The sequence below is a fragment of the Dicentrarchus labrax genome, unplaced genomic scaffold (assembly GCF_905237075.1).
Source record: "Dicentrarchus labrax unplaced genomic scaffold, dlabrax2021, whole genome shotgun sequence".
In the NCBI taxonomy this organism is placed as follows: domain Eukaryota; kingdom Metazoa; phylum Chordata; class Actinopteri; family Moronidae; genus Dicentrarchus; species Dicentrarchus labrax.
This window is the reverse complement of record NW_026136714.1, coordinates 16,059,778-16,082,822: the sequence shown is the minus strand read 5'-3', so window position 1 is coordinate 16,082,822 and position 23,045 is coordinate 16,059,778. Positions and strand designations below refer to the sequence as shown.

Here is a 23,045-nt window from a genome sequence, read left to right as displayed (position 1 = left end):
GATTGATATTCATAGGTATGTTTTCATTAGTTTATAGTCACATGAAAAAAAGGAATCGTTGTTTTTGTTACCTTATAATGAGACATTTTTATGTAAAGAGGGAGCAGGTTCTCCTCTTCAGATACACCTTGATTTAAGTAATAAGACTGTATATATATATATATATATATATATATATATATATGCTGTGTGTTTATATTTTGCATGGCTGGGTAGATATGGTATACCTGTTCTCCACATTCACTTATAGCCACCAGATACAGCACATGACACACACAGATTCAAACACAAAGACTCCATTTGTCATCTGCACTCACTCTCCTTTCTATCCATCATCTCTGACCCCCCATCCGCATCTGGATTTGGTCATTGCTGGCCACCAATGAAAAGGGTCACTCTGTTCTGATTGGACGCAGGTGGCCAGGTGTGGCTGCTAATTGGGTGTTTAGGATGGAGGATGCAGGAGAAGCTGTGAGTCTCCGTTTGTGTGCCTGCATGTGTAAATGTCCCTATGTGTCTGTTTCAAGGGAGACATGTTACTGGAAGCTACAGAGCCAATAAGAGACACTTGAAGCCAATCAGACAGAAGAGCTCCTCAGAGCAGTTATTACATTAATGTGTCTCTATGCATGCAGCAGTTGAAGTATCACTTGTCAGTGCATGTTTTCTAAAGTACTCTCACACTTGTCCCCCACCCCAGGAAGAATTGTAATATAAAATGGACCATTTCTCTCTTCTCTGGTGTCAGCAGCTACAAGGAACAGTTTGAAAGCACAGTTTGATGGTGTAATTGTTTTCACGATTTTCAAATATTAAGTGTGAAGCACTACATCATTTTTGAAAGTCTATAAATACCACATGTATTAGGGTACCCTGGTGTTATTGCCTTGTATACAAGAGGAATTGTTCAGTATGACAGACAGCCTCCATATCATGCGAACTGTATTTTTAGTGCCATTGTATCTAAAATTTAATTAATTTCCTATGAACCATGTTGCTTCCTCTCACACACGGGATTCTAAGACTCAGCTCCCCGGAATGCAATTGTTATCCCTCATGGGTTACTGAAAAGACACCCATGTTAAAAAAGATTTTTCCCATCAGCACTTCACTCTTTCTGTCATCTAGCATTGTGAAGCTCTTTCTATTTTGTGCCATAAAGCAGTCTCCTTTTGTGCTACAATCTAACCCGGTGGCAGACATTCAAAAAGGAAGAGTAGAAGCCAACATGTCTCAAAATAATTGTGACATTTTTTTTTTATATTTTTTAAAACAGTCAATCGATAAGCTGCATTTAGCACTCCAAAAACAAGTATGTGTGTTGTTCAGTTTGTGAATAAAAAACCCTTTGTGAAGGATTTGACTTGAGGCTTTATAGAGTTTACAGTTTATAACATTTAGGCACAGCTTGAAGAGAAGAGGATATTTTAAATTGTTATGCCCACGTGTCTAAAACTGTAACTCAGCTGGCAAGATGCAATCTGCTAAACTGTATCTGTAGCTATTTCCTCCAAAGAGGATAACTGAGAATTTTGCTTCGCACTGGCAAAAGAGAACATTACCATAGTTGGTACAAAATATAGGAGGAATCTTTTCTGACATATCAGCTCAACAAGTAACAGACAAAAGTTTGAGAGAAGTCCTGTGGAGTACATGGAACCTTTCACGAGTTAATGTTAGTAAGGAAACCTTTTGGCTGCTTTATCCAGGAATGCGGCTGTTGTCATTTCCACTACAGCCCTGGTGGGGCGTCTCAATAAATGTCTCTTTCTTAAATGACGCAGGCAGGGAAAGTTGTCAGAGCACTTAGAGGTTAGGATGCATGTATCACAGCTTCTGTCTATACTATATTTAGTGACAGTGACATCTGTGTTACTTATAAAACCATGAAGTATGACACTTTCTTTAGATATATATATATATATATATATTTTTTAACAGATTTTCTTCTGAGAAGGGTTTAGGCTCATTCCGTTAATCAAACAGAACAATAATAAAAGGTACTTCTTATATAAATGTATTTGATTCTTCTTGTTTGTGGAAATAAAACAATAACCTTTAAACTGGTTTTAGTTTAGTACTGGTGTCTCTATGAACAGCACATGTTCAGGTCCTTTGTTGAGTCACTGCCATGAATTCCTCTCTTAACAGAGCCAAAGACTGTCGAATATGACACTTAATAGTGGTGACTATTTTTGGGGGACACTCGGCATACACCGCGCTACATACGTTTATATTTTACTTTTAATATAAAATGTCATAAGGAATTTAAATGATTAAATACACCCCTGTCAAAGTGAGACGATCCTCCCTTCTGTACAAGATACAAGATTACCATTGTTGAATTTGAAATACAAACATCTGCAGCAGGTTGTTTCACCCAGTAACTGCTACAATTAAGTTGTACATGAAGAACTTCCACAATGGCTCACATTAGTTAGATAGCCTCTCTCAAGCAGATTCTCATTATGTGGTAAAGCACAGAAAACTACTGGCCTACTGAAAACAAACTAAAAATAAGTCTTCTGAGACTCTCACAAATACAGTCATCCCTCATCAACAATCCATTTCAGCAAATAGAGATTTTGTTGTGTCACTGCTTCACCATAATTGAAAATGCTATCTTTCAAAAAATATCTATAAAGACATTTAAAACTATAAATGTCAACAATTCAAAACAAATGTAGCAGCGCAATTCAACATCAAAGCAGTTACTACAATTCCATAACTAACTAACAAAATTCAAGGCAACGAGGAAAGCCTCAGTGTAAGTTTAAGACTCTCCAAGGCTCTGACAGATTTAGCCCCAATTAAAATGTCCAACCTCCATTCAGAAGATGAGGGTGTAAAATATTTCATGTCAGCCTCTCCCAGAGGGTTTTCCACATGGCGCTGGGGTCTGGAAAATGTGTCTGAGGTGGCAACATCAGCATTTAATTGGTTCAAAAACCTTCTCACAGTTTAAAAGGTTCTATCCGTCTTTCTGTCATACTGGCTGCCCTCCACTGAACTCTTTTATGTGGGTAATAAAAACAGTATTCTAACCTTGTTCATTTTATTTCTCCATTCATCATTTAAACTCTTTTTGGGCAAACAAGCAACGTGGTTAAAGACAAGAACATTCATCTCATCAAGAAGCCGCTACAAATCAAACAACACTGTAGATGTTAACCAAACATACAGCTTGAGAAACTCCACCAGATATTTTACCAGGGAAACACTCATCCTTTCAAGATCCAAATATATCTGATAATTCTAATGACTAGTAAAAAGGAGTTCATTAGCTTTGGGATCTACGAAAAGATAGTCTCTGCAGCAGAAGTACTTTTTCTTGGCACATTTGCTCTATAGCTTCAAACTACTCCCTATATGTGTCAAATCTTTCTCCCCATTACTCCCTTCCTCGCTGAAGGCAATATGCCATCTCTGCTGCACTGACAACGTGTCTGTGGTATCATTGCCTTAGAGGGTCTTACTTTTGCTGACCACAGTGTAATTCTTTTCATAATTTAACCACAGGTTGACTGAGAGTACTCAGTAACTCACCCCCAGGAGCTGTCTCATATGACACAATTTCCAACTGTTGGCTACAGTAGTAAGGTTGCTCAAGGCCACATCAGGTTTAGGGGTGAGAGAATTCCTTATGGAGGTTTCTCCACCTCTTTAATTAAACAATATTTGTAAAATGTCAAATTTGTTTGCAGATTACACAAATTTGTTTTGTTACAGTGACGTTTTTAACATATTTATGAACAATATACAATAAATGGATACATCTGTTGTATAATATTGCTTAGATAACTGTTATTGATTGAAACATGTTCAACTCATGTGGACGCAACCCTACATCAATATTGCACTGTTTAATAGCACCCAATTACATCTTTCCATCGACTTTGTATGGTTGAAGACTTGTTTTCTGTCTGAGCACAGTCAGTGTCTTCTCAATTGTACATATTTGCAATGAAATGTGTATATGATAATGAAGTTAGGTGTATATTTTGTGTGAAATGTTTTGGAAACATACCCTTAAATTAATGAAATTATTGAGGCTAAATAGAATATGACACAGGGGCTCCATTTTAAATAAATAATAAAAGAAAACAATTTGACTGTCTCAGAGCATAGCTCACACACTTGCATACCCTTTTCAGAAGTACACAGAAGTAAACAATGGAAAACAGGGAATATATACACACACTCACCATCTTCCTTGTTAAATGTGAACCAATTAAATGCTTGCCTGCCTGCACACATACACCCACACACTATTATCCTTGACCATTTCCTCTTTCTCCTTGCTGCCTTCACAAGACAATACAAGATCAATACCCGGTTTAGCTTCTGCTGTTTATGATGGTGACAGTGAAGTGGTGGTGATGGGAGAGGGTATCAGTACATTTACCAAGAAGATTTGCTGCAAATATCCTCTCTATGACTTTGGATGTGAACCTACGTTGATGGAATCAGATCCTTCATCTTCATATGTCAGAACAGTCTCTGGACTAGACAGTAAACTTAAGGTTTCAGCTGTACTGGCTGTCCTGTACTTTGACCCGTGATTTTGGGTTCATCCAAATATACAACATCACCATCAATCTCAATAACAACAGGCTTAAGGGTTGGCTGACCCTGCTGACTTAAAAGTAGCCTGTTCAGCTCAGTACAACTCATCAGTGCACAAGACAACAGCAAAGCAGCTCATTTGTGGTAATCAATATAGGAGTTTGGGGTGTCTTTGAGACCGATTTGTTATAAAGTTATGAGAGCCGTCAACTACAATGATGTTTTCTCCAGATCTCAATAAATTTCCAACGTACAGTAAAACTCTCATATAGCTTCCATTGTCCCTTTTTTTTTTTTTTTTTTTTTTTTTAGGCATAAACAAAAAATTGTTTGCTTATCTATGCTGTTAAAAAATGAGGCAAAATTAAAACAATCTCCATTACCACTCTATACTCCCCCCCCCGTTCCTTTGTGTTTTTGTCTCCTTTCTGCCAAAGCCATCCCTTTTGCCCCCTCTTCCCTTCTCTCCACTTATTTAAATAAGGATTCATAAACGAGTAAGTAAATAATAAATGTTTATTGTATAATCAGTTGCAGAGGGTCTCTGTCTTCGATACTAATTATAACCAGCAGAAATATTTATTCATGCCTCTGCTTGTGTGTGTGTGTGTGTGTGTGTGTGTGTGTGTGTGTGTGTAAGTTGTCAATTAGGTAAACACATTATCAGTTCTGTGGTTATAAACAAAATCTCTAAGGAAAGCCATACCCTTAGCTTACTTTCTTACTCTGTATATCCAACTCTTTCTTTTTCCTTTCTTTGTCTGGTTTTTGTTCTACACTCTCTGTCTATGCTCTTCATTCCCCAAAATATTATGCACCATTTGTGTTGAAAATGCAACAATAGCTGGGCTGCACTGCACTCAATTACGACTACAGTAGGTATTAACAAAAAATCTGTAGAGTAAATTGGTATTTCTGCCTTCTGGGATGAATTTAATCTTCAAAAAACATCAGGGCAAAAACATGCGTCTCTGAAGAAGCCTCAACACAAAAACATGATGATAGCTGAAGCTATTTCTGTTAGCATAGCCAATTGCAACAATGCAAGAGATTCTTTTGCCCATGAATCATCTTGCAACCTTGTGGAGGATACAGACCCCTTAAGATTGACAGCGGGTGTAATAGCAGTGACGTACTGTGGATTGTGTGCTTTCATGTTTCCCAGATATTGCATAGCCGACTATTGTCACTTATATATTAATACAAATGGTGAGAGAAACCTTTCATAACAGTATGTTTTCAAAGGGAAATTTTAATTTTGGGTTTAAAATAAAAATCATCAGCAAAACAATTCAGTCATTGTTTCTCCCTTTTGTCAGCCTCTCTTGTTCCTGTGTGTGTGGCTAACTCACCCCAGCTGGTCTGTCAGGTTCCACAGTACATTGGGCGTGGGCATTAGTGGTGAACCATCATATAAAACCACAGAGGCTCCCACTGCCAGAGCAGACACCAGCCAGTTCCACATCATCCAGCCGGTCTATGGACAGTGCGCACATGCACGCATACACACACGCATACACACACGCAAAAAAAAAAAAAAAAAAAAAAAAAAAAAAAAACACACACACACACACACACACACACACACACACACACAGAGAGAGAGAGACAGATACAAACACACAGACAGATACAAACACAGCGGTCAGTTTATCTGGTATAAACACTCCTTTCTCATCAACCTGGATAAATGGGTACCAAAATAGAGAACTCCTGCAGACTGTGAGTTATGCATCTGTGGTTCACATTATTGTGTTTCTCTTTTTACTGCTTGCTGAGCTACGGGCAATTGCCTGTAGAGCTGACATGAGAAACATGTAGTGTATGGGGCAATTTCAATTAGCGGTGAAATGATTAGTCAACTGACATAAAAGTAATCAACAATTCTGAAGCTCAGTTAGTCATTGAGGTCATTTATCAGGCACTATAATAATATGCACTGGGTCCAGCTTCTGAAATGTTGGTTTTCAGTTTGGACTATTGGTCAGATAAAAAAAAAAGACATTTGTTTGTAAAAAAAAACCAACTTATTAATAAATGAGGAAAATAATCTGTAGTTGCAGCAGAATTTCCCACAACTCATACAGTTACAGGTTGACTAAACCAATGTAAGCGCACCACTGCCTGAGAGAATAGATTTTTTAAATCAATAAAATAGGTCCCCATCTATTTGTTCCCAACGACATTCATGTGTCAGAAAGCCAAAACCACCCAAATTTGGACTAATAATGTGTAAACACATAATACACACCACACCATGCAAAATTTGCAGCTTTAATCACCACAAAATAATGTTTATCATTAAAAAAGGAGCTAGAATCTTCTAGGAATAACTAAACATTAAGCACAGCTCTGACCTTCAGCTCTCAGTGCTGCTCATTAGACAAGATCGGTTTGTGTGTGCGAATGTGTGTGTGAGTCTTTGTGACCAGGCTCATGATTAAACATACTCCACAATACTTAACATTCTACCCCTGCTGGTAACTGAGACGAGACAACAAGAGAATGGTGGAAAGTTCCCCTGGTCTTATTATTTTGGTAGCACGAGCATTCTTATTGTGAAAAGGTTGTGGACCTACCGTGGTGTAGTAAATGATGACATCACTGCTGGTCATATTTCCATGGAGAATGTGTTCTTTCAAGTGTTGAATGAGCGTGCCCTACAGACACAGATAGACATAGCAAGAGACAGAGAGATATTGAATTCTAAGGTTTTTGTTAATACATTCATTCAGGACATTGACATTTGTTGATTTTTACCTTTCTTGAAAATGCTGTAATTTAAATACTCTATCTTCAAATATATATATATATATATAAAATTATAAACTCAATTCTCAGTTGTGAAAAAAAGCCTCTGACACAGACTACTATTCACAGCACTTCTTTTGACAAAAAGGGCAATTTGTGTTAAGTGTGAATTCTCCCACCAACCCATCACAGTTGGATAGGTTATTATCACTGGTGGTGCGGATGAACTGTGTGAGTGTGTGTGTGTGGCTGTGTGTTTTAGTTTTGAGCCCATGTGTACGTTCCTGTTCGCACAAACAGGTGCTCCGTGTGTGTGTGTGTGTGTGCGTGTGCGTGTGCGTGTGCGTGTGTGTGTGTGCGTGCGCGTGCGTGCGTGCGTGCGTGCGTGCGTGCATGTAATCTTTGGCAGGACTCAGCTGCCATACCCGTCCTTCGGTGCATGCCATCTTGCTACTGACAGCATGTTAACAGAGCCGTAACAAAGCAGAAAGCACAACAGTGCTGGGGCTAATTGGTAGAGCCAGAGAGGACTGCCAGCGTCGCAATACGAAATGTTTTCACCAACGCATTACTGTCCAATTATCGGCAGCATGGGGAGAAGGTGGGGGCACAAAAGAAACAGACAGACAGAGAGGAAGACAATAAGAGAAAGAAAGAGAAGGGAGCTAAAGGAGAGAAGAAGTAAAGTAGGGTGAGAAAAAAGCCTAATGAGTCTGAAAATGAGTACTAAGTGGGGGAAAAAATTGCATGCAAGCTAAGGATAGAGAAGCTAATGTTAAAGAAGGTGGAACAGTAAAAGCAAAGAATAAACCAGAGAAAAGAAACAATATGCGTGTGTCAGAGAGGGAGAGAAAGGGAGAATGACAGTTATGTGAAAATGTGTAAATGCATTTGTTTGAGCTTGTAAGCCCATTTTGAATGTTGAGTGCCTCAGCCTTCAAAGTGCAGTGGTCCTTTTAAAATCATACATTCATCTGACACTCTCCCGCACTCGGATGTGCTATGCAGCAGGAAAAAATGTCATTCATATACTCTCTTGAGAGCGAATAACCTTTCTAAAATCTCCTTACGGAGGTTTGCTGCCATCTTGTGGTGGAAAATGTAATATAAACCCAAATTACATCATTAACACATTTTCATGTTTTAAAGGATTACATGATAAAACAGTGATAATATTCTTAATGTGTCGTGTGTGGACTGTATCTAGATCTCTTTGACAGCTGCAATATTAAAGATGGAGCCTCCATTAGCCTTTAGAATTTAGGAGCATATTTTCATCATCAAAAGCTCAGGTGAGCTACTAAATGGTCCTTGTGGTTAATGTTTTTAAACTGCCATTACCAGGATTAAGAATTAACTTTAAAACTTAGGTCTTAAGCCAGAATGAATAAGAACTCCTTAAAAGTTTGTAAAAAATTAAAATCTGACGTCACATTCGACAAACAGGAAAACTCTTATCTGCTGATCAAGATCATGTGATATGGCCCTAACCCTAACCCAATGCTCCAGAACAGCTAATAAATGGACCTTGTGGTGAGATTCTTTTCTCAACTTCAGAATTTAGGTATTACTGAACAGTTTCAACTGTTTTCTTCTCCTTCTTCTTTTCTTGTCTTTCTTACAAAGTACAAACAATAATGCAGGACCACCCATGGGTCAGTCAGTGGGATGCAGCACTCCTCCCATCATTTATAATATGATCAGCAGTGTGTGTAAGAAATACTGAGAGTGATGGTATATATGAATATGCCAATGTGTTTCTTACCCCAGCAGAGTGGACCATACATTTAGGAGCTCCTGTGGTGCCAGAAGAGTACATAATAAACAGAGGATGACTGAATGGAAGCTGCTCAAACTCCAGCTGAGGAAATTGGTCACCCTCACCACGCCCAGATGCTAAGAAATCATCTAAAAATACACTGCGGAGATTAAAAAAAAAAAAAAAAAAACAGAGAAAAACAAGTCAAAGAGGAAATTAAAGAAAAGATTTAGACAATATATGGGGAATAGAGTATATCTCTGACCTTCTCTCTGCCACACACAGTTCTAAGTTCTAAGTCTTAATACATCAGTGTGGTTGTATTGGCAGGCACGCACCTGTTAGGGATCTTGGAGAGGTCGGTCTCATGTTTGGAGCGAGCATAGGGAATCACCACTACTTTCTTCAGGTCAGGCAGACCTAGAGAGAGAGAGAGAGAGAAAGAGATGGGTGTTTCGTTTTCTTTCCTCAATCTATAAGCTAATGAGAAGCCAGGGCCTCAAAGATGCTTAGAAACTCTCTGAACACTCCTGTGGTAGCAGATGAAGAAATCCTTCTTCATACTTTACATCTATCCAGCATCTGTTATGCATTAATTCTTCCAACAGCTTAATTTTGAACACTTGTAAAACCCAGTGGAGCTATTCAATTCTTACCCTGAATATCTCTTTCTACTTGTTAGCAGAAATTCCTTCTAATTTTAACTGCAGGAAAGAGACCAAAACCTCTTTGACAACATAAAAAAAAAAACTTTAGCAAGTCTTACCACCCAGTAGCTGAAGAGGCCAAATGTATTTGTTGTTCTCTATAATGAATTGATAGTAATCTTGGAGTAAGAGCGGACACATAAAGGACCAGTGTGTAGGATTTAGTGGCAGCGAGAGGTGTAGTTGCAGATTACAGCCCCCACACCTCACCCTCTCATTCTAAGCGTGTAGGGGAAAGTACTCTATCTAGAGACGGCCTTTGGTTTGTCTGTTCTGGGCTAAACATGCCAGTTGAACATGGCAACCTCAGTAGAAGAGGACCCACTCCCACTGTAGATAAAAACGTTCAGTCTAAGGTAACAGAAACACAACAATTCTTATTTTCAGGTGATTATACACTAATGAAAACATGCCTATGAATATTATAATTCATCTCTGCCCATATCTGCACTGGGCCATTAAATTTTTTTAAAATGTATAGTTAGATATATTATGTGGGTTCCAACCTTTGACAACACTGATGAGTTTTTCCATGTGGTCATGTGTTTTGCCATTGTACACCACAGCAGCAACAGAGAAGATCAGTTTGGGCTGAATTTGAGAAAACCTGTCAAGGACACCCTGAGAAAAAATAGAAAGAGGGATGGTTTAACTGGAGGAAAGTGAAAAGTTCGAACAAATTATTAGAACCACAGAAAACCGTCAAGTCTGCAAAAACACTTGAATTTAAGTTATCCACAACTCTCATAAAAGTAAATCTAGAATGTTCATGTTTGATAGAAAATAATTATTAGCCTATTAGCAAAGAATGCAATGGCAGAGTAACAGTAAATTCAGAGGGAGGAGATGAGCTCAAGACAAAATGTCTGAGGAATTTCATGAGGTGTCTGCACAATATACCTTTATCTCTTACATCTGTACATTACTACCTAATTAAAGCATCAACTGTAAAAAAATATAGTCAAATAACTTCCTCCTAAGGTTGACAACATGTTTTGATTGTAAATGTAGTTCTCTCATCTGCCAGACGGGGCAGTAGCACACCAGAAATGGGAAGCAGAGACCGAGATGAGAGAGAGACTATTAAAAAGGGACAGAGTAGCTGTATGATGAAGTTAATTACACTCACACACACAAGCTCTCATTTTGCCTGACAGACCTAACTGCTCTGTATATATATGTTTGTTTGCATATGTTAGTCTTTTTTATCCACAATCATGAATCCACTATAAGAATTGATAAAAGAACATTGGCCCAGTATAACTGTACTGTATATGGAGGAAGATATGAGCTCTGACAGGATGAAAATAAAAATTGCCACTCTCACATGCTATGTCTAAACCAACAGATTAAGTAGGTTTGGTTTGGTTTATTTGTACTATTTGGCTCTCAAAGTACTGCATGGGAAACTGTTCCTATTATAAAATCTAAATACAACGAAACAATAAAGTGTTATGATACAGCAGCCAATATGGAACAAGAAAGTATCACTCAAACATATGCAGAAAGAAATACAAGCCAGAATCAGTACAGTGCAGTCCTTACATTGACTCCAAAGTCAACAGACGTGGAGCTCCAAATGGCTCCAATGCTGGCTGCTGCTAACATGGCCTCCACTGCATGGATACCATTGGGTAGGTAGCCTACATGGGAAGGAAGGAGGGAAAGAGGAGGAAATCATTGAGTTTAAGCAGCAGTCCGTAAGATTCCTTCAGTGTTCCCTAAGTATTATGATGGCTTTTGATAAACATACAGATCTACAGAAGAATAAAATATATATATTAACAAACTGACAACATGGCAGTGCACCAGCGTACCTACAATAGCACGTTTACAGACAAATACTTCTACTAGATTTTATTCTCAAAATGCCCAACAGCACAACATTTATATTCATAAATTACTTACGCAGCACTATTACCCCGACCACACATATGTGACAGGAACCTAGACTTTTCTATAGTTTGTTAGATTTTCAGTTTCTCTTCAGTTTACCGCTAGCAGTAAAATGAGACTAATTGGATTTGTTATGTAGTCTCTGTCTTACAACTGCAGAATACCACACATTAAGTCCTCTCACTGAAAGAACAGTGGAAAAAGACACATAGATAAGATAGAGAAGGGACGAGGCAGAACGATACTGAGCAAAAACAAATGGGATGAAAGGAGACGAGAGAAATGAGAATGTAAAAAGAGAGGGGGGAGAGAGAGGGAGGGAGAGATGTGATGAATATTAACCAGAGCAGTGAGAATATTTCATTCTTAACAAGCGGAGCTGAGATTATAAGTGCTGTCTTGCTGTAATATATTCCTTGATCAATATAGTAAATGGTGTCCAAGGACACTACCCCTCTTCTCACTGGACAGACTCAGACAACCAGCAATAGGGAGAACGACAGAGAGAGATATGTAGAATACCAAACTGGGATGCACAATATTTAAACTTGTGCCATTAACTGCCTTTCACTCCCATGTTAATTTCAGATCATTTTAACCTCACTGCAAAACTATTACATCTCTAGTGTTAGATGTATTTATTATACACTTCATGAGATGCCAGGCGTCAATGCAATGACACATGACATGAAGTAAGTCCAAGCTCCACACAGGAGCTTTAAACTACCTTTAAACCCAGGGCTGATAACATGTATCTAATCTAACGTGATAAAACGATAATAAAACAGCCAGTAGTTCCAGCCAAGCAATCTGACTGCTCAAAGGCAACCATACTGTCACTTCGTATAAACTGTGACTAATCACAGATTTAGCGGTTACTATGCGGACTTCTGCTGTAACCAGGAAGCTGATCCCGGATTGATGACACCTCAGGCTGACAGATCACCATGCTGCTACACTGGCTCTACAGACACTCTCATGAAATATTAACCCTCTTACACCGAACCAGGACAAATGGCGTCATGGATCATAATCTTACGACAACACCTTGCTTGACTGCCTCTGTGGCTACTCTTATGAATCTGTTTATGTTGTAGCAACACTGCTTCCACATTAAAGCAGCACACTGCTGTTCCTATCTGTTTATTCATCTATAAAACGTTTTAGGTCTACGTGCATGTTGTTAACCACTGAATGAAAGCCAACTTGGCCTCCAGCAAGTAAATGGGTACTTGCACCACTTCATATTAAAATTAAAATTAGTGTCACGTGAATCTTCCCTGGACAACTTCTGTTAACGTCCCCTGGAAGAAGGCTCTGAATCTGTGTACAAAGGCTTTTTAAAAAAGGGTGGAAGTCCAAGCAAATTAAAACACGTAAAACAAATTCTAGCACTGCAGGGGGAAACTCTGTGGAGTCAGGTTGGTTTGTCGACACTGCAAGACTTAAGTGGAGATGAGATTTAACATGTGTCTTAACCAGAGTTAAACCACGTTGACCTCACTGGTGCAATGTTGTGGAGCTAACATGGCTACCACTGAAAACAGCCAAGTTCAGAGCTGTTCAAGTATAACATGTTGGATAGTTGTTGTTCAGAGATGTGATTTCTATATTCTATATATGTATTTGATTGGCAGATATTATTTAACATTTTAAAGCTGCTACATTTTTGTTTTATACTATTGACTCAACATTCAGATTACTCAACACTAAAAGACTGTGATTGCACAATGTATGTTTTTAATGACACATAATTAAAAGAATAAGCATTTCCCAGTGGATGAACAGTGGGCGTGAGGGCTTGATACAAGCTCCCTAACAGGGTGGAGGGTGAATTTGTGGGTGACAGGACCAAGGAGAAGAGCAACGGAACTAAAAGGTTCATGAAAAGGAGAATACATACGTGTGTGCGTGTGTGCGTGTGTGTGCGTGCGTGTGTGCGTGTGTGTGTGTGTGTGCATGCTATAAAGCTTGGTTGGTTTCATCAGCTAAGTGGTTATATATCTCCTGGATTACAGACACTGACAAGACATTTTAGTTACAACTTGGGGACAAGGACATCCACACACATAAGTGAGCAAACATATTCAAACACACACACACACACACACACAGATTTGTGTTAGATATCTGAGGAAAGTAATGGAAAGAAGAGATAAAGGAGGCATGAAGTTGTTTCTCTCTCTCTCTCTCTCTCTCTCTCTCTGTGTTTTTCTAGCTGCCTCTCCCTTTCTGCCCACCCTTCTATCCCTCCCATCTTTCTAATGAGATTCCCACAAAGCTTAAGTCATTTAGCTAATGGAATTCCCTACCGCAATCCATCTCTTCTCTGAGCACACACACTTACATACACTCCCTGGTCATTCCTGGACAGAGCAGCTCAGTTTGAGCTCATGAACAGCAGCCATAGACATTAGCCACTTTGCTGCTTCAAAATAAAAGCAGGGAAATCTTTGAACATATGTGGGAATTTAGGCTGCTTGATTTTAAGCACTCGACGCACATTGGAATTTTCCGACGCACGTCCTTAAATTAGGGAATGAATTTGCGCTCAGGGGGCGGTTCAGCGAAAAGAGGAGGCGTGTTCCGGCGCAAACGTTCCCTGGTGCTATTTTGCTGTTTCAGAAAACAATTCCGCAACAGACCAGGAAAAACCTAGTCTAAAGTCAGTGGCGCTTATTCAGATGCTATTTTAAGGGGCAGACTTGAGGGGATGCGCCTGAGAGGCAGCAGCAACATGGCCACCCGGTCAAGACGGGCATTAATACTTTGCCGCATCCCGGACAGCTCCTGGCGTGGGCCTGGCAAATCCGCCGTTATAATAGCAATCCGCCATGGAACAAGCGCGCCTGCTTTTAAGGGAATGTGAGATGACGCTCTGATTGGTTTATTGCACGTTACGCCCAAAGATTTGCGCCAGGTGCAAGAGTCATTTATCCCGCTGGCATAATAGCAACAGCGCCCGAGATCCGCCCACAAAGCTACTTGCGTTTTGCATTTGATACTTGCGTTTCAGATCGGCAAGATAGGGCCCTTTGAGTCAAAGAGTCAAAGCTCTTGTAGTTAAGGACAACCCAGATGTCCCATCAGTTTTCTCTTGCACATTAATTAAATCATTAAAATACACACACACACACACACACACAGACACACACACACCAAACATTTTTTGTTACCTCTGAACTATTGAACTTGTTCTCTGTCATCTTTACTTTTTACAAAAAGGTTTGCCACAAAAACATGTGTAAACATGTTCAATCCACCACAAACAGAAGATGTCTGAGAGAAAGAAAGGTACTATTTGACAACCCATGTGTAACTGAAGCCCTGGAGCCACTGGCACAGCACAAACAGCTCAATACACATTGCTGTGTCACTGCTGGAAATATGGCACAGAGAATGAAACAGACAGTGATAGATAAGATTCAGTGAAGTCAGACATTTGTCTGTTTTAAGAAACTGTGTGAGAGATATTGTTATTACATTATGTTATATTATATTCAGCTATTACACATGCCCATATAAAAAAATTGCTTACTCTACAACAGTAGAGTAACACAGGCATCCATTTTGAGATCCAAAAGCCTGATAATGCCACCAAACGTATTTGTTTTCTTTCTTCAAGGAGTCTGGTCAACAAAGGCTTTAGTTGAGAAGGCTTAAATGCTAAAGTAACTAAACTCCAGATAGCTGAGCAGGTCTGACAGCTCAATATGCATTATGTGACAAAAAAAACTACAACAGTGACCAAGATAAGGGCATTTGACCCTTAAAATTGTTTTCAAATGGCATGCACTGAAGCTCCAGTTGCTCCAATGGTGCTCCTCAGTGGCAGTTTATACTGTTTAGTTTGCAGGTATTCATGTGTAGATCTAAATGAATGTGCTGCACAGTGGGGTATTGCAGAAAAACATGCCTCCTCAGGCATTCCTCCCTGTACAAATATGAACCTTGAAAAAGTAAATGGTGACTTTCAGAAAGAGCTGTAACTTGTGCCAAGACAGCCAGCTCTCCTTACCAGTGAGCACAAAACACACAGAGCTATGGCAAAAGAGCCCATGTCCAACTCATGCTGCAACAGATTTTAAATAAGAAAGAAGGAAGCAGTGAGAGGGAAGGAGAGGATGAAGAAGTCAGGAGGAGAGCAATGAACCTATCTACCAATGAATTTGTATAAAACGCTAGTGCCACTCTTACATATTCTCATTCTCTCCGTGAGACAGAGAGATAAACGTGAGACTTACCTACGACCCTGTCTCCAGTCTGGACGCCCATCTTCCTCATGGCTGCAGCAAACAACGCCACGTCGCTCCTCAGCTCCCCAAACGTCACCTTCACAATCTCATCATTTGCCTCCGCTGGTGGACAGAGAGACAAGGAAAAACAAAAAATAAGAGATAAATATGTACAAAAAATGATTCTTGAAATGAAGGACACCTGGATATAGTGTGAGTGTGTACCACTTTGTTAATGTTGGTTTAACTTATGGGTTGACATTAATTCCAGTAAAACCTGTGACATTCAAATCCATGAAAAAGGAAAACGGAGACAGAGGTGAAGACATAAATAGAGATGGATAGTGTGGCAGAACAGAACCACAGACAGGAACAGTCTTCTTGTCTCTAAGTAATAGTTTACTGACATTCACAGAGGCTCCACAGCATCATGACCAATGGGCTTTCTCATAATTACGTTACAGTTCCTGGGCAAGGCTGTGTGTGTGTGTGTGTGTGTGTGTGTGTGTGTGTGTGTGTGTGTGTGTGTGTGTGTGTGTGTGTGTACATGAGTGTGCAAAAGCCAATTCGCCCTCATACACACACAGATAGGACAATAAGAAAGGGCCTATCCATTAGTGTGTGACAGTCCTGAGAGATAGAGCAGGGAGCAGCAGTTAATCTAATAACAAAGTGATGCGTGCAGCTCCGTTCTTTCAGGTCTTCCAGACTTTCTATCTGCTTAGTTAATTTGCAAATACAAATTGTGAAGCTGAAACAAAACAGAGAGTAAACACAATCTGTGCGACTCAGGAGAAAAAAAAACCCAATCTGTAACACACACAGGTGAACTGGGAGGGAGGAACTGCAGCTTGTTAAAATTCACCATAGGGAGAACTGCAACAACATCAGAATGCACAACAGCAAACAAAATTAAATAGCATTGATACTGAAGTGACCCTGCATGATTTGAGTGTGTAAATGTTTGTTTTATTGGGGAGAATAAAACCGAAAATGAGTGCTGTGTATGTGTGTATTAACATGCACGCTGCATGCTTTCTGCATTGGATTGCAGTATTAGGGATTTGATTCCTACTGGGGATAAATAAAGCCAACATTCAAGGTGCAGCACTGTGTCACATACTGTAAACTGCTGAATATTACATATCTTTTAATCAGCACCATATACTTGATATACTTACTTGCAGCGTAGAGAGCGACTTTGTCCTGGTCTGCATGTTTAAGCAGGTTCTCAGCGTAGTTGAGCCGAGCTCCTTTAAACCACTCTGGAACATCTGAGATCTGTTTGGATACATCCACAACCTGGTGCGCACACACACACACACACACACACACACACACACACACACACACACACACACACACACACACACACACACACGAGAGATTGTGACTGACAGAGACCATACATTTCAAAGCTTTGGTTCTCTTGCTGACACAGAATTAGGTCTTATCCTCAATATGTTTCTTTCTCATTAAGTAGACTTAAACTATATTGCTATAGACAAAGTGGTCAGAATACAAAACTACAATAAAAAAAGTTAAATGGAATACAAAAAATAAAATCTCTGCACTGACAACAGCCCTCACAGGACACAAATGGGACTGTGAGATAGAATAACTTAAAACTGAAAGCCACTGTTTAGACACTAATCTGGCATATGCCTCTAGCACTGTAACAGCTGATTGTGTTACTGTGCTTGAAAAAAACCGCCCACTGTGCATCACTATTACAAAATGTTTGATTGACTGGTTTATTGTCTCCCTGTCTTCCATCTAATCTCTGCTGGGACTGCAACGCTACCTGAGGATTAGGTGGGTAAGAAAATGTATGATTAAAAAAAGAACATGTGGCCAGTGTGACGTGGAATGTGTTATCCGTGTGTACAAAAGGGGTGTGTTTACAACGTGGCACAGCGCCTTAAGCTCAGACACTATTTATTACCGCACACGCTCACCTAAGTGGCTATATCCTGGTACCAAGCAACATTAAGAGGCAAGGCAATAATTAAATCATTAACACACAAATAAAGATAATTCACTGAAACCTCCTTTTGCAAACTGTCTGTTCAATGTAACCTTGATAAAAATGGGGCCAAATTTAATGTCAACAAATTAGCTTAAATTTGATTATAAATGCCGTTTTATGCTTTACAGTCTTTGAATTTCAGACTGAGTGGAAAACTGTATCAGCAAAAAAGTGTGCAAAGTGTACATTTTAGCTACAGATTTGTGCTTTCTAGCAGCCACTGTGACGAGTATCATCAATTGGATATTTTCATTTATTCCAAAATGGAAAGGTTAAACAATTGAGGAATTAAGTATGTATCTGCTCATGTAGGATGAATCATATCAGATTACTGCCTTTCCATCGAAAATAATGACTAAAGAAGACTGTTCGCCAACTCATAGCACAACAGTAAAGTTTTTCAGTCATATTCACACTTCAAACATTCAGGAAACAATGGGCCTCGTTCACCAGTTTTTGTTTTTATCTTAAATCTCTGCTTGTGAGAGGATGAGAAAATAGAGGAGGTCTGATGTAAAATTAGAAACCAAAAAAATGTGTTGGCTGTCAGGTCATAGGAGCAGTACAACGACACATAACAGTACGACCCTTCGAGACGCTGCAGAGAGACTGCCAGCTCTTGAGAACCCCTCGTTTCACGTAGCTCAAGGATGGATATGTTGCAAGTTTTGATATCCGTGTTGCAAATCATGCAAATCAAGTGTGCCAAAAATAGTGAAATATTCTATTCCACGTGCCATCATCAAATCAACATATAATTTGCATATGAACAAACCCTTGGTGGAAATGTGATAAAACAAACACAGTTAATAATTACATTTTATGGCCACACAGGGAACAATTTTACACTGTTACACAAGTGGGTTGTGTATGTTTGAGGAATGATATTAAAGGTTAATTTACTACCATATAATGTATTCTAATGCATAGAAGACAGCAGATTGACAAAGCTGACAATTGCCACCATTAAAAAGAAGAAAACTCCTTCAGGCGAAAAACTGGTCATTCATTAAATCGTTGAGGAGAGCTTTTCTACTTTCAAAATCCAGTTTTAAGAACTGGATTTTGTTTTCATTTTTCACCGTCAGATGACAATGTGGACTCACCTCTTCATACGGTTTAGAGCTGACTACTCCACTGAAGCGCCACACCTCCCCCCAGAACTCTGAGTAGCTGTCCACCGACCACTGGTACAAATCATTGTAGTTGGCTAGAGGAAGAGATTCATAACAGAAATATTAACTTACTGGTGTTACTATCAGCTCAAACATAGATTGTAAAGCGTCTACAGTTGAATAAATACAAGAAAAGATCAGACATTAGTACCACTGAGGCAAAATAAGGCTGATTACTTGTAAAGCCATGGGTTAAAATCAGCCCCTCCAGGCCTGTTGTGTTCCACTGATAACCATAAAACAAACCATAAGCCAAAGAAAATTCCTACAAAGTGAATCTCAGTTAAATTCAGTGGGTAAAGTTTGGTTTCTGCATCAGTCTTGACACACAATTTACAGCAGTGGTTCCCAGTTTTTTTGGCTTCTGGCTTTTTATATCTAAGTAAAGCCAACTCCCAATCAGAAATCAGCTTGCATGTGTCTGTGAGCTTAGACGATCAGCCAAAGACCCTTCCCTTATTAGGTTGTTTCAACATGCATACCTTTTATGTGCAATTCAATTTAAAAACACATTTGTTCAACACCACCATGTTTTATTTTACATTTCACACACATCTACACTCAGGCTACTGTCTCTCCTCCCCAATTACGTAACCTCTCTCTCTCTCTCTCTCTCTCTCTCTCTCTCTCTCTCTCTGTTCAACACCCGGCAGACCAAGTTCTTCAGCATTCCTCCACAACCCTGTTGGACCAATTGACACAGTAGCACAGAGACAATTGAAACAGGCCGCTCTCTTTCATCGCCTGGCAGCTCTGCAGGCACACAGCCTTTTGGTTAGGAGCTGGGACTAATCTAAACAGGAGAGCATTGCAGAGCTGCGGTGTTACAAACAGGTACTTCTTATCAGACAGGGAGCGGCGAGCATCTTTATTAACATTCTCTGTAGGCTAACTCAAACCTGCAGGGATGTGTTTTATGCTGATTCACTGTCTCTTCTGTACCACCTTTAAAAATGCCAAATGGCTGCACACCAAAGCTAACGTTAGCTTGAAACACCGCACTGCAAAGCAGCTTTAGACAAGACAGTGGCAATTTAGAGGCAATAAGCTGTCTGTCAGGTAGTTACACAACGTATACGGACAGACAGCAGGACGGTACATTGTTTCTGTGTTTTTTTTATTTAGCTCACACATCCAGCGTCGTAGGCTCAATAAAATGCCGACCCTTTCTCTCTGCCTGTGTCTCATTGTCAGTCTTCCTCCCTCCTCTCTACTCACCCAGATTAAGTCCGTAGTCCCCGTTGACCTGTATCCTGAACTTGTCCATCTGTGTGTTCCTCTTGGAGTCCGGGTACCACAACACCTTGCTCTCCATGTCCATAATTTTCTCGCTCTTCCCTTCCGTGTCCTTAGACATCTTTGTCGCGTCTCTTTCTGTCGGCTGCCAAACACCGGTGAGCGCGAGTCCCGAGCGCCTTGCTGAAGCTAACTGTCCCTAAAGGTGAGGGCTCGTGCTGAATTAGATCACCGGCTACCTACTTAGTTTGAATGGCTCGAGACTTACAGCGCACGACAGCTAGCGAGGCTCACTGTCAAAGACAAGCGTGGGGCCGCCGAGGAAACCTGACAGACCACGCCCCGGCGTCATGACGTTGCGGATCGTGCTGGGTTCAAGAACTCTTAGCGGTTCAATGCTGTTCTATACAGTATTACGCCATGTGTAAAACCGTATGTATACTGGCAATGGTGTAAAACGGATCACTGAAAACAAAAGTCTTCTTTAAAAGGGGGCAGAGAGCATATTAATCATTATAATGATGTTAAAGGATCTATGGGAAACTCTTCAGTGTATAAATACAATACACTTATCAATATTTCAACCCCTAATTTTACTTTTAAATGTGAGATTAAGTGAATATTAGGTCAATCAAATGAGTTTGATTAAATGAGACCATTGGTATGTAAAAGTGTGTGCCCCCTACCAATATATTATTATAATACTTTCAGTATATTTTGTTAATAATACTTCTGTATTTCTGCTTCAGAATCATTTAAGTTGCGGATTGGAGCTTTGCTACATTGTGGCATTGCTCAGGAGAGGGTCGAAATACCTCTTACACCACTGTAGTTTCATAATTTCACATTTCCACTGTTTCAAACTAAATATGAGATACCCATCATATGAAAAGAAATACCAACTAAAACTATTATGCCAAAAGAATTACTAGAATGAATGTAAAATGTAACATAAATAACATTTCTCGAATGGATGCAAAAGCACAGCAACATTTTCCTGCCAATCCTGAAGTAGTATACCTCTTGCCAACTGAGATGCATGTATTTCTTTTAATAAAAACATTTCATGGATTTTTTAAACAACACACAAAGACTTTACAGGATGCAACTGTAGAAGTCTTGAACATACCCGCACGTGAACGCGCTATAGAATAGAGTCTAGTCTAGTCTCTCGTGCACGCGGGAAACTTGCCTGTCAAAATGAAGGATTTTCATTGGTCCTCAGCACACTGGTTCCACATCAGCCGACAGATCGGTCTATGGAGGAGGCGTACCTCCACCGTTGGACGGGCGTGTCGGTTGAGCAATGGTGAGGCGCGTTTGGCTCTTCAAAGCAGGCAAAGGGACCAATCAAACAGCGACAATGTAGGAGCATTTTAGGGGTGTGCCCAATCAGTGAGAGGGAAGAACGACCCTCCTCACGACCTGGCAGTGGTGTCATCTTAAATTTGATTTAATGATGGAAGAAATATGTTACAGTTTAGCCGTTTCTTCTCTACCAATCACTGTGTGCCCATAATTGGTTTATCCTTATGATCATTTCACAATAATGATCCATCACATTTATTTTTGGACACTTTTTTATTATAACCTGATGCTGTTACAATTTGTAAAAAATTTACCCTTTGTCCACATTTATTAACCAACTCCAAATGGAAATATAATCCATCTTCATTAACCATCAACCTAATTTCCCTTTGTCATGTAAACTGCACTGAATGGGCTTTCCTGCTTCGTGACCTAGTTTATTGTCATTTGGCTGCATTACTGTACTGGCACAGAAGGTACAATAAAGAAAGAGATTGACTGAGCTAACCAAAATGTTGTAACCTGTATAAGGATTTTTTTTTATTTTGTAATGTGGTATCAGCATAAAAGCTGCCTAGGACCCAGAGTTCAGATTGCAAAAATGGAGGCCTTATTTCTCAAACCAAACCCTTCTACCCTGAAATCCAAGCAAATATGTGGGCCTGATACACACTGGGAAATCACATAAGGAACACTGAGTAATCACACTGTCTTCTGATTTGCAGAGTTGCTCTCAGCCACATATGTTTTGACCAGGCCTTTATCAAAGGGGATGTGGAAGGACCTTGATAAAAGAATTAGCCAAAACATGCAGCACATGATACCACTATTTGGGTGCGTTTGTTAATATTTCCAGGATGTTATAGCTATCAAACATATAGCTGAGTAAAATCTGGCATGGTTGAAGCATGGAGAATATTTTGAAAGGTTTACATTAATATTCATATGATGAAAATAGGGGAAGCAGCTAGTATTGCTGATGGGCTCCCAGCTTACACAAAAGCTGGCACAGCCACAGTGTACATTTTGTGGAACTTCAGAATACATGATGCATCTTTACACAAACAGGTTCAACATCCCTTTTCTTTAAATCTCAATACATTTTGAGAAGGAAAAGGTGTATATTAACAGTGCTGATTCTGCTTTACAACGTATAAGTTCATTTAATGCTCTACGTAGGTTTTATGGTTTTTCATTTTTAAATGTCATCTCTTCAATCATTGAGGTTCTACCAACACAAAAATACAAAATATGCATTTTTTTAAAAAAAAAAAACACTCACCAGAGACTAAAACAGTCTAACAAGAAAAAATATCGATTTGATTTATTTTGTTCAGATTTTAAGTTTTAAATCCCTCTTTGGCAAATTTGTGATGGTAAAAG

At 39.5% G+C, this 23,045-nt stretch overlaps 1 protein-coding gene across 1 annotated transcript in view; it reads right to left on the bottom strand.

Annotated features, from left to right (window-relative positions):
* aacs (acetoacetyl-CoA synthetase) overlaps positions 1 to 20,683 on the bottom strand; it is a 34,856-nt gene extending 14,173 nt beyond the window's left edge. The window contains exons 1-10 of the mRNA XM_051423454.1: positions 20,337 to 20,683; positions 19,050 to 19,153; positions 17,096 to 17,216; positions 15,924 to 16,037; positions 11,329 to 11,426; positions 10,290 to 10,404; positions 9,415 to 9,496; positions 9,083 to 9,236; positions 7,146 to 7,226; positions 5,919 to 6,043 (exon numbers count right to left, since the gene is read on the bottom strand). Coding sequence (XP_051279414.1) covers positions 5,919 to 6,043; positions 7,146 to 7,226; positions 9,083 to 9,236; positions 9,415 to 9,496; positions 10,290 to 10,404; positions 11,329 to 11,426; positions 15,924 to 16,037; positions 17,096 to 17,216; positions 19,050 to 19,153; positions 20,337 to 20,475 — 1,133 coding nt within the window. The 5' untranslated portion in view covers positions 20,476 to 20,683. The remainder of the gene's footprint in view (positions 1 to 5,918; positions 6,044 to 7,145; positions 7,227 to 9,082; positions 9,237 to 9,414; positions 9,497 to 10,289; positions 10,405 to 11,328; positions 11,427 to 15,923; positions 16,038 to 17,095; positions 17,217 to 19,049; positions 19,154 to 20,336) is intronic.
* Between the last annotated feature and the right edge of the window lie 2,362 nt (positions 20,684 to 23,045).